At 39.7% G+C, this 14,600-nt stretch overlaps 1 protein-coding gene and 1 long non-coding RNA gene across 5 annotated transcripts in view; one reads left to right on the forward strand and one right to left on the reverse strand.

Moving 5' to 3' along the window:
- Positions 1-41: 41 nt before the first annotated feature.
- On the forward strand, positions 42-5,130 carry LOC103104942 (uncharacterized). Its single transcript, XR_008911448.1, has 2 exons — positions 42-343; positions 4,938-5,130. It is a non-coding gene; the product is annotated as an uncharacterized LOC103104942 (long non-coding RNA).
- Positions 5,131-5,538: 408 nt separating this feature from the next.
- NUP98 (nucleoporin 98 and 96 precursor) overlaps positions 5,539-14,600 on the reverse strand; it is a 101,517-nt gene continuing 92,455 nt past the window's right edge. For all 4 annotated transcript variants that reach the window (XM_056795056.1, XM_001370235.4, XM_007491076.3 and 1 more), the window contains 5 exons: positions 11,114-11,335; positions 8,848-9,089; positions 8,285-8,439; positions 7,242-7,353; positions 5,539-7,128 (listed from right to left, as the gene is read on the reverse strand). In XM_056795056.1, the coding sequence (XP_056651034.1) occupies positions 6,911-7,128; positions 7,242-7,353; positions 8,285-8,439; positions 8,848-9,089; positions 11,114-11,335 (949 nt within the window). In that variant the 3' untranslated portion in view covers positions 5,539-6,910. The remainder of the gene's footprint in view (positions 7,129-7,241; positions 7,354-8,284; positions 8,440-8,847; positions 9,090-11,113; positions 11,336-14,600) is intronic.

A 14,600-nucleotide genomic window follows, 5' to 3' on the forward strand; every position in this document is an offset into this window, starting at 1 on the left:
TTCCAGCAGAAATTAGGAGTACAGCACCTTTTTAGCAGTCTGGTTCTGTTCCTGACTGCTGACTTTTCTAATCTCTACCTCAGCAGGCTCCTTAGCTGGGTATGTTTCTACCTGATCTACAAAGATCCTGTGCCAGTTATGGAACGGAAATTAGACTGACAGTTTGTGGGGGAAGGGGCCAACTGGGAGTGGCAGTTGGGTCTTGTGACTAGCACTTCCTTCCTGCCGGGTGGGACTTGCTTCCGGGTGTTGGAGGAGGAAGGAGCTTGTTCAGCCCAGTCTGGTGTGGTGTGCCGCCTCTTCTTGGTTCAGCCCGAAGATTCAGGCCCATTCATCTCTGAAGGTCAGACCTTGTTGCTTTCTGTGTACTGCTAAGATTCTGAATTAGAACGAGAGTAGATGGGAGTGAGACAAACTCTCCGCCAACCTCTGGGCCTGGCCTCAGGTCTGAAGCTGAGAAAAAACTCCAATCCCAACTAGTTATTAAACTTTATATTATTGAATTTGCAGTCAGATAAGTGGACTATCTTTTCTGGTCATAGAGGGAGCTGAACTTCAATTCAGTCATTCCAGGACAAATAGTCCTTATTGGACCCCTGCTGTGTCCTCTCAGCAGGGGGCATCTCCCTCCCTTGCATCACCAAGCTATATACCATCTCTCCCCTTAACTCCTCCATACCCCATACAAACCTCCCATTATCCCCCTGTTTTCCAAATCCCATTTCCTTTCCCAATAAATATTACACAGTTAGTAGTGGGACTGGGCCCATGATTAGTCTTCCAACCTTTGGGAGAGGGAAAAAAAATTCATAATGAGTTGACTGGTAACAAATACTAAGGTAATCAAAGAAAAAAGCAAACAAACAAACAAAAAAAAACCAAAGAAAATAAATACCCCCTTCACTGAGTGGTGATTTCTTGCCCAGTACTTCTATTTCAGGGAGTGCCCAAGCTACTAATACTTGCTTCTTTTTTCTCTATCTTTTCCCCTCCTCGCTTCTAACTTTTTTCAAGTGTTTCCCTTGTAAAAATCCTGTTAGATAGCACAAGTTATTGCACCTATTTTATAGATTAAAAAATAAACTCAGAGAAGTGAAATTACTTATACAGAATCATATAGCCTGGATTTGACAGAGGCAAGATTCAAATACAGGTCTCTTTACTCCAAGTTCAAAGCATTCTATTGTTGTTCAATTGTGTGATTCTTGGTGACCCTATTTGGGGTTTTCTTGGCAAAGACACTGGAGTGATTTGCCATTTCCTTCTCCAGCTGATTTTACAGATGATAAAACTTGAGGCAAACAGAGTTAAGAGACTTGCCCAGGACCACACAGCTAATGAAGCATATGGGGCCAAATTTGAACTCTGCAAGGCGAATTTTCCTGACTCCAAGCCTGGCATTCTATTCACTGAGCCACCTCACTAACCCCGTCTCCAACTTTTCAGCCTTCTTTTAAATGTTGTCTTCCCTCATTGGGATATAAACTCCTTAAGGGTTGGGACTATCTTTCTTTTTGCTTGTATTAGTATCCCCAGTACTTGGCAATCAATCAATCAATCAATCAATAAATAAGCAATTATTAAGTGCTTATGCTGTCCTAGGCACTGTACTAAACAGTGCCTGGCATAAAATAAGCATTTAATAAATTATTTTTCTCCTCCTCCTCCTCCTCTCCCTTTCTCTTGTGATGTGCTGCCTACATTCATAGTTGAAGGAAATTAATGTTAAATTTTAGTTAGAAGTTAGTGAAAATAAAAATGCAATTTTTTTTGCCCATTCCAGTTCTTGGACCACTACAATATATCCATTGACTCTTAAATTGTGAACTCCTGGCTTAACCCAATACTTCATACTATATGCCACAATAAACTCAAAATTGATACATGGCCTGAATAAAGATAATACTCTAAAAACATCGGAAGAGAACCACAACAGGCCCCTTTCTCAACTATAGCTGGGAGAGGAAGGGCTAAATTCTTAAGGAACCATTGGATAGAAGTGATTACAAAAGATTTAATCGTTTCAGTCACATCAAATTGAAAAGCTTTTGCATGAGCGTAATGAATGCAGCCCAGATAGGAAGGGAAGCGGTTGCTGAGGAAATAAAGATTATTTGTATCAAACTTCTTTAATAAAAGTCTTACATCTAAGATATATAGGCAATTGTGACAACTACATGAGATCAAAAGCAATTAACCCAATACAGAAGTTATCAAGGAACATCAACAAAGTTCTCAAACAAGTAGCAATTAAGTCTTGTGAAAGATTGTTACAAATCACTCACAAGATAAATGCAAAAAAAACCCACCTCTGAGATTTCACTTGCCTCCCAACATATTGGCAAAGATGACAAAATAAAGAAGTTGGAGGTTTTTTGGGGGAAATTGGTACAGTAAAGCATTGTTGGTGGAGCAGAATTGGTCCAATATACTGAATAGCAATTTAGAATTGCGTGTAGGTAAGGAAAATGCCCACACCCTTTGGCCAGGGAATTTCATCGCCAAGTGTATGCTCTGAGGTGGTGAATCATAAAAATTCCCCATGTATAAAAGAATATTTATAGCAGCACTTTTGGTAGTACTTGGCACAGTATCTAACACATAGTAGGCACTTAATGTGTATTGATTAATTATTGATTTTTTTATAATAGCAGAGAATCAGAAACAAAGCAGATGCCCATCCACTGGGGAATGATGAAATAAATTGTGCAGTGTTCATGGAAAATTGTGTTGTAAGAAACTACAATTATGATGAACACAGAAATATGGGAAGATTTCTAGAACTGAGTGAAGTAGGCAGAATTGGGAAAACAATGCTCATGACTATAAAAATGTAAAGGGAAGAAAACTAATAAAACAATTAGAACAAAATACTGTAAAATTATAACAAAGTTTGGCATGAAAGAAGATATAAGAAAGCATCTTTCCATGGGTTCATCAATGGCTTCTTTGCAGAAGTGGGGGGACAATAAGTGTGGAACACTGTATATAGTGTCAGATATTTTTTTTAAAACCCATACCTTCCATCTTGGAGTCAATACTGTGTATTGGCTCCAAGGCAGAAGAGTGGTAAGGGCTAGGTAATGGGAGTTGAGTGACTTGTTCAGGGTCACACAGCTGGAAAGTGTCTGAGGTTAGATTTGAACCTAGGACCTCCCATCTCTAGGCCTGGATCTCAATCCACTAAACTACCCAGCTACCCCCAGTGTCAGATACTTTTGACATGCTGGCTAGTTTGGGGGAACTTATTTTTCCTCTTTTACCTTTTTTTTGGTTCTAAGAGATAGTTCTCTGGGAAAGGGAAGAGACACTGGGAAATAAAGATGACAAAAAGAGACATCAGTTTAAAAAAAGGGGTGGGGGGACAGTGATTTTTTTATGGGGAATAGCACAGTGGATAGAGAGGGCCAGGTTTGGAGTCTGGAAGACCTGGGTTCAAATTGGCCTCACTTCCTAGCTGAGTGACCCTGGGCAAGTCACTTGATCCTGATAGCCTAGCCCTTGCTGCTCTTGTTTTAGAATTGATACTAAAAGGAAATGGTTTTAGAAAAATTGAAGATTCTTCAAAATCATTGTATCAGACCAATCTTATCATTTTGTTTTTCGACATGTTTTGTTCAGTTGTTTCAGTCTCCTGCTCTTCTTGACCTCATTGGAATTTTTTGCCCTTTCCTTCTCCAGGAAATTTTAGGTGAGGAAATTGAAGTAAACAAAGTTAAGTGACTTGCCCAGGGTCACAAAGCTAATAAGTGTCCAAGGTCACATTTGAACCCAGGAGCTCCCATCTCTAGGCTTGGCTCTCAATCCACTGAGCCACCCAGCTGTATCTTATGTATACTAAGATGCTACAGAAACAATTTTGCTTTAACTTGATTGGTTCCTTGTTAAGAATTTGAAATGAAAAATTCCATGCATAGTGTTCTCATATAAGTGCCACTGAAAATATCCTAACTATTCCCCCCATCCACTCATACACATTAATATCTCTTACATGGTAGGTAGTATCCTAACTACTGGGAATACAAAAAGAGGCAGGAGTCCCTGACCTCAAGGAGCTTATAATCTAATGATCACCATATAGGCCCTGTGAAAGGAACAACTCTGGTCTAATTTTCATTACCATTTTACCCAAGGTTAAGTAAACTGGCATTTTTAGGGTTCTTTTAGAGTAACTTGAGTGATATAGGCTATCTTGTGATAAAAGACTGAGGATAAAGCTTTTCTTACTAGAGGAATAGTTGTGGTCTAGGTATCAATCAAGCAGGCTTCATTAAGCCTGCTTCAAAAAATTGGCTTTCCACTTCTGATGAAGAAACCATTTAGTATTAATTTTTTGTTACTAGTCAGGAACAATGAAAGGAATCCCATGTCCAAGGTAGTGGTTTAGTTGTTTTTAATATCTTCTACCTCTCCTTCCCACTACAGAATTCTCACCTTCATCATTTATACAAAGTTGATAATTTCTGTCAAATGGAGATATTGTCAGTCTTGGTAGGTTTCCTTATGGTATGTGTTCAAAATAGATTTCTGGGTTTTTTTGGGTGGTTATTTAGATGTTTTTGAAGAGGAGGGAAAAGGAGACACTGATGAGTAGTCACCATTAGGTACAGTTATGGCCAATGACATTGACCCTTAGCTCTAAGGCCAATCAGTAAATGACAAAAAAAAAAGCCTTAAATATCAAGCTTTATTCTGGTTGATAACAGATCCAAAAAGTGAATCAAGTAATAAACATTTCAGTTTAGACTTATGATCTGACTCAGTTTTGGTTAGGAGTCATTATAAACTTATAGTACTATTGTAGCCAAGTAGCTGATACGGCAACTTAATGTTATGGAAATCTAATATTAATTTCCTCCTATATATAAAACTGTTTTTGGTGAACTGTATTGATGGTTTTAAGCAGTTATAACATTCTTACTCTGTTTTGTGTAAAGGGAAAGGAAACTTAAAGAACACAAGCAAACCACAAAACAATGTCTTCAAGGAAACCTCCCATCTCCCCCTCCAGCCTGGCCCCATCAATGATCTTCCTCCTCCTCCTCTAATCCAAAGTACCTTATACCTTCTAAATAATTATCAGAGCACCATTAAATCAAAAGCTCCTTGAAAGTTGGAGCTTTAAAAAGCCTTATGTCTTTGTGTTTTTGGGACCCCGGAAGGTACTTAACAAGTAGAAAACATGTAGAACGTTTGTTGGCTTATTCTGCACGATGTCTCTCAGTGTCCCCTTAAGACCGTGATTTCCCGGAGGACAGACCCTACTCAACTTGTATCAGATAATATTTTTTCAAGTGCCTGCTACAGTGATATACAGAAGCCCTGGAACTTGGCATCTGAGACAGAAACGTCTTGCTATTGGTTCTAGTTATGTGCTCTGGGGCCAAGTAAAACAACTTAAATCTCTCTTTTACATGCTAGTCCTTTGAATATCCCAGGGTAGTCAACAAAAACTCTCCTAAGTTTTCTCTTCTTCAAAGTCAACATTAAACTCTGGCCTGGTTTAAAGTCATTCAAAAATGCAAACGCAAAGCCAGCTCCAGGAATGTGATAAACATTTTATTTATTTTTTTAAGAAAGTAGCTTCAGAAAAACAGACAGGAAAATAATCTAGATCATTTATTTATATATATATATGTTTTAATAAAAACCTTTACATAATCCTCATGCATAAAGACCCTGGGTAAAGCTGCTATTTGCAGCAGTACCTGACACCAGATACCCCAGTCTGTTACTTGGGATTTCCCACGGGCCAGCAGCTGTGTGACAGAGGCCTCCTCTCCTCCCTAGGGCTCGGCACATACAGTCCTCATCCCGGAAACAGTTTGACTTCAGATGCTACTAGATGGAGGGGCCTGTCTATATGGAGATGGGGGAGGCAGCCACAAGTTGGTTGAGGGTGGAGGGGTGTGTGTGTGTGTGTGTGTGTGTATGTATGTATGTGGGAGGGCAGTGGGTAAGTCTCTGGTCTCCAGGCTCCCTCACCTTCTCCTGACTCTCTGCTTTGGCAAGAAGTCCAGCAGACACATTACACATTGATACATTCAGCAAGTGGGGAAGATGAGTGGGGTGAAGGCCACCTGCCAAGTTGCTGAAATGTGTTAAGAAAACACGAGTGGCCAGCTGGTTTATAGGGGCCTGCTGGAAGCAGAGGCAGAAGGGACTGGGTTAAGACACATCTACTCCACAGGACTTGTCAACAAGGATCGTGAACCCCAAGGCAGCAGGGGTGGGGCTCCATTCCCAGGCTGGTGCCAAGATGACAGAAGAGCCCTTGACCAAAGGTTGACTGGAGGACTTGGGTCCTCTACTCTGTTGAGGTCAAAGAACTCGTATTAAATTCCTTCACTCAATTCAACCTATTCTAACCCATAAGCTAGAAAATCTCAGTGTTCAAAAGAAACAACCTAGAGATGCTTTCCAAACTTGGGTAGTTCAGTGGGGACAGGGTGTTGGGAGGGAGACGTGGGGGAGACGATTCTTCAGGGAGCAAGGATTCCCCATCCCCAGAGGACACAGACCTGCAGCAAATGGGAATGGAAGATAACTGGAGGTCGGAGGAAACCCCTGCTTGTTGAAGGGAATCTGCCCAAGGTGCTTTATTGACCATTAAATACCCAACACAACACAATAATAATGGCTGACCTCAATGGAGGCTCGAACTCCTACCTGGGGCTCCAGAAACCCCATTGTGCTCCCCCACCCTCTGAAAATGCCCCTGGCAGGTCCTGGAGGACACTACCCAGCGCCGTGCACAGCGAGGGAACACGGGGAATACAGGGAATAGGGCGGAACCACCGCTCCCCTGCCCCGCCTGGGAGAATGGCAAATGAATGAATTATCCAAACAGAACCCGCACCAGCATTTGTGCGAGAAGCGGATGGGGTAGGGAGGGGCAGAGGCCCAGGGCTCACTGGCTCCCCACGGTCAGTTCTCGGAGGTAGGACTGTGTAAGACTACGCAGTTCTTCTAAGGCATAGTCCTCAGGCATGGGGAGCCGGCCAATGTGGGGAGCCAGTAAGCGCAGAGGGACACGCTGCAGGTCTGCAGGGGAGTCTGGGGCTGCTTCTGGGGCCTGCTGGAGACTCAAAACAACCCGAAGGATATTGGCGACACGCTTGGCCATGTCTGGAAGATAGAAGACAAATTATTAATGTGCCCAGCTGCCCCCGATGCACAATTCAGAGGTAAGAGCTTAGCCCTGAGAACATTGAGAACCTGACTGAAAAACAGAGGCTTACCTGACTGGGCCAGTCGATCCTTGGCATTGGAGCAGTGAATCTGCTCTATCCGATTACAAAGCGAGGTCACTTTGGTATGCAATCTCTCTAGTTCGTATCCTGGACAATCAAGCTGACAAGAAGAGAGGGTCAGTCTCAGGAAGATCATGGCCACAGCTGTCCCCCTCCTTGGGCTAGACTGTGACATGCACCTATTCTCCAGAATCACGAGATCTGGGTTCTAGTCTGGATTCTGTCCCCAATTTGTTACATTACCCTTGACCAAGTTATGTCATCTTTCTGAGCTTCTGTTCACTGGGGTGAGAGAGATCAAATGATCCTGATAAAAGCTTTAGGAAAAGAATGATGGACTAGATAGAAGAAATCATGGCACTCATTTGGTCAAAGTTCAACAAACAGTCAGGAGTAAGAGCTGGAGCCTGTGAAGAGGAGCACTCAGGATGTGGTGAGAACAGAAGCAAGAGTCATATTTCTGTCCCACAAAACTGCTTTTTGCTCTGCTTCCAAATTGTTATCTCCTTACAGGCCATTCTATACTCAGATTATGTCCCCATATCAAAAATACTTTTAATCTGGTCATTTTCACCCTAAAAAAACCCTCAGAGCTAAAACCAACTGATTGCATTGCACAATCACCATAGGGGCCTCAATATTTCACAAGAGTTGTAGCCAATTTTAAGTGAACTCAGATCTCTGAACCTGCCCTTCCCCCTTCACTGTGCCACTCTGCAGGTACTTCCATTGCATACCCATAAAATTGCTACTGCTCTCATGACTCAAAACAATACCTCCTCCAGGAAGTTTCACTGATTACAGGTGGATGAGGCAGAGATGGACATACAGGACTAAAGCCTATCTGCTCCTTCTGCTTTTATCCCTTTAGTTAATCATAACCTCTTATTTATATATGTAATCAAATGTAAACTTTAAAATGACCTAAATGGAGAAAGTTATCTGCCACATTAGTTACCGAGTGGTCACTGAAAGGCCTGAGGACAAGAAGCTAATCAAGCTTTTGTGAAACTTTGGCCTCAGTTAACTACCTGCTGAATTCGGCTGAGCATTTCGATGACTCGGATATAATCCAGATAAACTAGTCCAGCTGTCTCCCAGTCCTGAATTAGGCTGCTACGCTCTGGTGGGGCTAGGTCTTCCAGGAATCCCTTCAGGTAGTTGTAGTTCTCATTAATAATAGCATCTGAAGAAGACAAGAACAAAATATGCCAAAATTACATGCTCAAGTTATAAAGGAAAGGTTCAAAAGGGAATATCAAGGGAAGGAATAAAAAAAGATCAATCATGCCTTCGTCTTAAAAAATTCTACAAATGATATATGAGGAGCAGTGATTTCATGTAGGTTACGAGACAGAAAAAGGTCTTAGGTTAGCTATGTTAATTACCAATGACTTCAGATTAAAACTATTACTGGGGAGCTGAGTTAACCTTACCACTGCTAATTTCCTACCCTTCTCCCAAAATTAATCTTCCATTCACACAGAACCAGCTTTTTTAAAATGGGCAACCCAAGAAAGAAGCCTATCTTCTGATCTCTGTCAACTCTCCCCTAGCTTGGAGTCTGAAATAAGGCCAAGAAACTCCAACTCACCAGAGGCCAGATGTCTGATGACCAGTTTGTGGCAGTGGTTCCAGTGTCCAGCTTTGAATAGGTAGAGTGCCTCCAGGTGCTGGTCAGCTTCCATGTGAGCACGCACAGCCTTGGCCTCATGGATCCACTCAGCAGGCACACACAGCTTTTGGGTCAGGAAGGACTCCTTGGCCCAGGATTCAGGGGTCTCTGAAAGCCTACAGTGCCGGGTGAGTAGCTCCCTTACTGCCTTCTCACGCATACTGGCAAGGAAGGAGAAAGATACAAAGATGAAAAGGGTTTGGCTAATGATCTCTACATGCTATAACATAGTTTTTAACATTGCTTCCTTGAAGTTAATTTTTCATTACCACCTCTTAGGAGGTAAAAAGGCTAGGGATTAGGGGAAAATGCTATCTTTCCCAAGATAAAACCCTGAGCATTCGCTGCTCCTTTTCCTTGACAAAGGAATCTCTAATGGGTCTGAGAAGAGAAGTTATCTAATAATGAAACAAAATAATCAGGGGAACAAGAAGGAAGAAATAAGGAACCTGAGCTTTCTTTAATTCTAGCCTAGAAAATAGTAAACTGCAATAGCTTACATTCTATAGTGCTTTACAACTTAGAAAGTATTTTCATCACAATCCCCATGAGTTAAGTACTTAAGTTTCATCCCTGTTTTATAGATGAAGAAACAGACTCATAGAGCCTATCATTCACCTCAGGTCACAGAGCTATTAAATGGTTAAATGGTACAGTTCAAATATGTTCCCAGTACATCCAATTCTTTACAACATTATTTCAAGGAAGAACTTTGATTCTGTTGATAGACTCTTTCTGCTGATATAGATTTCAATCCCTTAAGAAACTGTCTATGTGCTAATGTGGCTGAGAAAATTCATTACCCAAAGACCAATCAATGTAATTATGTTTCTCAAATGCTGGCTATTCCCATGAAGACTTCTTTGTATGCACTTTTGTCTATAGGCCTTTCATACATTTTCCACTTGTTTGTGTTGTATTCTCATAAGACTATGAACTCTACAAGAGTGAAAACTGAGTCTTTTGTAGCTCCTCCTATAACTAGTGGTGGTTCTCATATCTGGCTGCTGCTTTTCTTTCTCTTTCTCAGTGTTATACTGGATAAGTGTGTCTCAATCCCTTTCCAGGGTTGTTCTGGGACTTCTTTTCTATCCCTAAGCTATCTTATGGTTGTAATAACTATAACTTATATACAGAATCGTCTCAGATCTATACACCCAGCCTATTATCTTACTCCTAAATTCCAGGCCTCTTAAGATTCCACAGGTATCTCAAAAGAACATATCCAAATAGAATTAATTCCCTATGCCTTTTCTGCAAGTCATATTCTCAAGTCACCCTTGTTTACAATCTCGGCCATTTCCCAGTCCTCATTCTCCCTAATATCTAATCAATTATCAAGTCTTATCAGCTCTACCTTCAAACTATCTATTGCTCCCATCAAATTTTCTTTATTCACACAGCTGCCACACTTTTCAAGCACTAATCATCTCTTCCCTGGAATATGGCAATAGCCTCCTCTATCATAAAGCTGTCCCTTCTCCAATCTATCCTTCCTCATGCTTTGAATTTCCTTCTCACTTCCACCTCAAGAGAATCAGAGCTTCCTTCAAAGATCATTTTCGCTCTGAAAGCCTATTCTGATATTCCCAATTGCTAATATCTTTGTCCTTACCCATCTCCACCTATGGAAATTATTTTAAATATGTTTTGTTCACTTTTCTGGGTATATACCTGTTGTAACTCAGCCCACACTTTCAATAGAATACAAATTCTTTAAGACTAGGGGCAATTTTATTTTTGTCCTTGAATCCATAATTTCTACTCAGAGCCTGGCAACTAAATAAATGCTCTTAAATGTTTTTTTAAATTATCATTTAACTTTGCTAGAGTGATCCTCATGAGTACAAGCTCACAATCCTAACTGCTGGGCATGACCTTCTAAAACTTGTATTCCATTGATATCATCTTCAAGGAACCTGAGGAAGTCTTTGATGGAAGCAATATACTATATTCTGCTGCAGAGTAAATCCCAGGAATGCTACCAACTGTGTAACTACACTATAATATCCCTAATGGCAGTAACCTACATGTTGTTCTCTTCTAAACAGTGCCCACAATTTTGAACAAAAGTCCTATTTGCATCAGGGAATTAAACAGGAAGGAATCAAAATTGTCTTATTTCTTGAACATCCCTTTTTTTGGGGTCACATTGAGTGGGTCCCAGGGGTTGCCTTTCTCTCACCATGTGTTGGTGATATGAAGTAGGACAAAGATGGCCCACTCCCATAGTCCTTCACTCTCAAGCTGAGCGGCATAGCTGGCATGTAGCACGCCTTCACATTGCTCAGAAAGGTGGGTATAATTCAAGGCCTGCAAGACTTCCCAGAGGTGCCAGCTCAATCGATAGTCCAATGGATCAGAAGTTATACTCCGAGGATCCAATAGCTGATTCAGATCATAATGTCTATAGGAGAAAAGAGGGGAGAAAGAGTGGGTGAAGAATGGGTGTATAGAACGGGATGCAGGGGAAGAGGTAAGAGAAAAATATCATACTGGCCCAAAAAAAGGACCATAGACTGACCTGAGCAATCAACACATCTCCTATTCTCTGCTGTATTAGCAGAAATACAAAAACAAAACAAAAAATAAAAACAAACAGAAAGCAAACTAGATTTAAATTTTATGGGGCTCAGACAAATAACTTTCTCCTCAAAGTTCCATGCTATATCATAAAAATAAGACATTTTCCCAGAGCTACAGACATTCACAATACAATCATACTACATAAGTTGTTGGAATTATCTGATAAAATAAGTTTGGTGTTTTTTGATCCACCTTTTTTACTTCATTAAAAACAAAACAAAACAAAAAACCCTCATCTCCTATTTTCCTTATTCTTTGTATATGCATCCAGAATTCTGGCATCTGATTTGTAAAAACAAACCAACAAACCAACAAGCAAACAAACAAACAAACAATAAAACCCCTTACCTTCTATCTTAGAATCAATACTGTGTGTTGGTTCCAAGGCAGAAGAATAGTAAGGTCTAGGCAATGGGGGTTAAGTGAGTTGCCCAGGGTCATACATCTAGGAAGTGTCTGAGACCACATTTGAACCCAGGGCCTCCTAAATCTAAGCTTGGCTCTCAATCTACTCAGCCACCTCGGTAGTCCCTGACATATGATTTTAAAGTTTAAATTGTCCTGGGGGGAAAAAAATCTGCAATTACATGTTTAAGCACAGATATGCTTCTAATACAATCATAACACGCATTTCAAAGGTTTTTTTGGGGTCTGGCCTTTTCATCAGGAATGCTTAAAAAGTTCTCTATTCCATTAAAAACCAATCCCCCCATAGGGTTACATTACTCCCACCCCCACAGGATTACATTCAATTTTGCAGGATTTTGTTCTCCCTGGAGACAAGTCTATACTTTTAAGACTTTTGGAATATTTTACTACAAGTCTCTTCTTATACTAGAAGATGCTACTGCCAGATTTTGCATGATCATTGGTACTTCAATTCCTTCCTGAATGTGTGTAGTATTTTTTAATTGGAGTTCTGGAATTGATTACGACATTTCTGGAACTTATACTTTTGGAAGTCCTTTAAGGAGACAGGATATGATAAAAATTTTTTTTTTAATATTCCCCCCCCCCATTAACAAAAATCAGTCAACTCTCCTTATCATTATCCTTTATTTTTTAAAAAAGAAGAGAAACAAAAACAAAAACTCTTGTTAACAAGTTAAACATAGTTAAGTAAAATACATTTCCACATTGGACATATCAAAAAAATATTCATCTCATTCAGTACCCTGAATTCATCTCTCTATTAATTGGTGGGTGACATGGTTCATCATCAGCCCTCTTGGGGAATTAATTATATTATGGTCAGTTACTGCAATGATCATAAGTTTTAACTTTTTCATTATATAATCAAGTTTCTACCAAAATTCATGTTTCAAGAAAGGCAAGTTCGTTTCAATGGGTTTGACCTATTAAGGAATAAAAGTTTTGAGTATATTCTGAATTTTGGTTTACTTCTGAACAATTTCTCCTAAGAAAATCCACTTGTTCAAGAAAGCTGCACTAATCTAACAGAAGCTCACAAGTTGTGACTCTTCCCATGCCCATTTTGTCAGAGCAGGAGCTATGTGCAGAGGAGATCAGGTCTGTACCACCCTACCCCACTTCCCCTGCAGCTATGAATTTGTCTTGTGCTCAAATGTAGTGTTTCTTAACCATTTAACATGTGCATAAAACCATGCTCCCATTAAAAAAAAAATTTACTTTAAAATATTTTTCTGTGGTTACATGATTCATGTTCTCTCCCTCCCAGAACTGACAAGCAGTTCCACTGGGTTATACATGTATTATTACTCAATACCTATTTCCATATTATTCATTTTTGTAAGAGTAATCTTTTACAATCAAAAACTCCAAATCCTATACCCATATAAACATGTGATAAATCATGATTTTCTTCTGCATTTCTACCCCCACAGTTCTTTCTCTTGATGTAGATAGCATTCTTTATTACAAGTCCCTTGGGATTGTCCTAGATCAATAATTAGTAGCAAAGTCTATTACATTAGATTGTGCCATAATGTATCAGTTTCTGTGAACAATGTTCTCCTGGTTCTGCTCATTTCACACCACATTAATTCATGGAGGTCTTTCCAGTTTTTGTAGAAATCAAACAGTTCATCATTCTGTATAGTACACCATCACCATCGTATACCGCAATTTGTTCAGCTATTCCCCAATCAAAGGGCATCCCTCATTTTCTATTTTTTTTTTTGCTACCACAAAGAGTGTGCATGGTCCCATTTAAAAAAAAAAAATCAAGTTTCTTTTCTTTCTTTCTTTTTTGATATGCATTGATGAAGTTTAGCATTTGTGTACCTAGCCTTATTTTTCCCATAACCTTGTGGGTTTTATTGGGTGATTTTGCTCCACGCTTTTAGAGAATACATGTGTTGTCTTATAGTAGAACTATCTGTAGTTTGTTTTTATGTGTTTGTTATTGCATATTTATATTAACTGTATTTATACATAATTTTTCTTCTGGTTCTGCTCACTTTACTCAGTTTAATCAGTTCATATATATCTTCCCAAGTTTCATGAAACCTGTTCCTTTCACCATTTCTTATGGCAGTAAAATATTCCATTACATTCTTCTATCAAAATTTGTTTGCTCCCTTAAGTTTACTTGCTATTTCAAAAGCTGCTACATTTTTGTACATATTGATGCTTTCCCCCTTTCTCTGATTGCTTTGAGGTACAGACTGAGTAGTGGTATTTCTGAGTCAAAGGGTCATTTGGTGGATTCTAAGTTAACTCTTCCACCTGGTTCTAATATCTGGGTAGTTTTCATTGATGATTTATAGATATGTAGTGTCCAAACTTTTTAACCATCTCTTTTCCTTGATCTATTTCATACTTATGTTGTTTTTTAATTTAGATATCTTACATTTTCTTCTCCTTTTTTCAATCTTTGGATTTTGTTTTAGTATTTCTTGCTGCTTCATGTAATCAATTTGTCTAAACTTAGATCAAATTTGCAGGGAGTCTGTTACTTGGGGTAAGGCTTACCACTTTCACTTCTAAGATACCTATTCTTTCAAACTTTTCCTTCAAATCTCTTGCTTCATTTTCCCCTGCAACTATTCTTGTACTGCTTATGGAAAATCCATTTTTCTTTAACTCTTTACTTGCACTCATCA

The sequence above is a fragment of the Monodelphis domestica genome, chromosome 4 (assembly GCF_027887165.1).
Source record: "Monodelphis domestica isolate mMonDom1 chromosome 4, mMonDom1.pri, whole genome shotgun sequence".
Lineage (NCBI taxonomy): Eukaryota > Metazoa > Chordata > Mammalia > Didelphimorphia > Didelphidae > Monodelphis > Monodelphis domestica.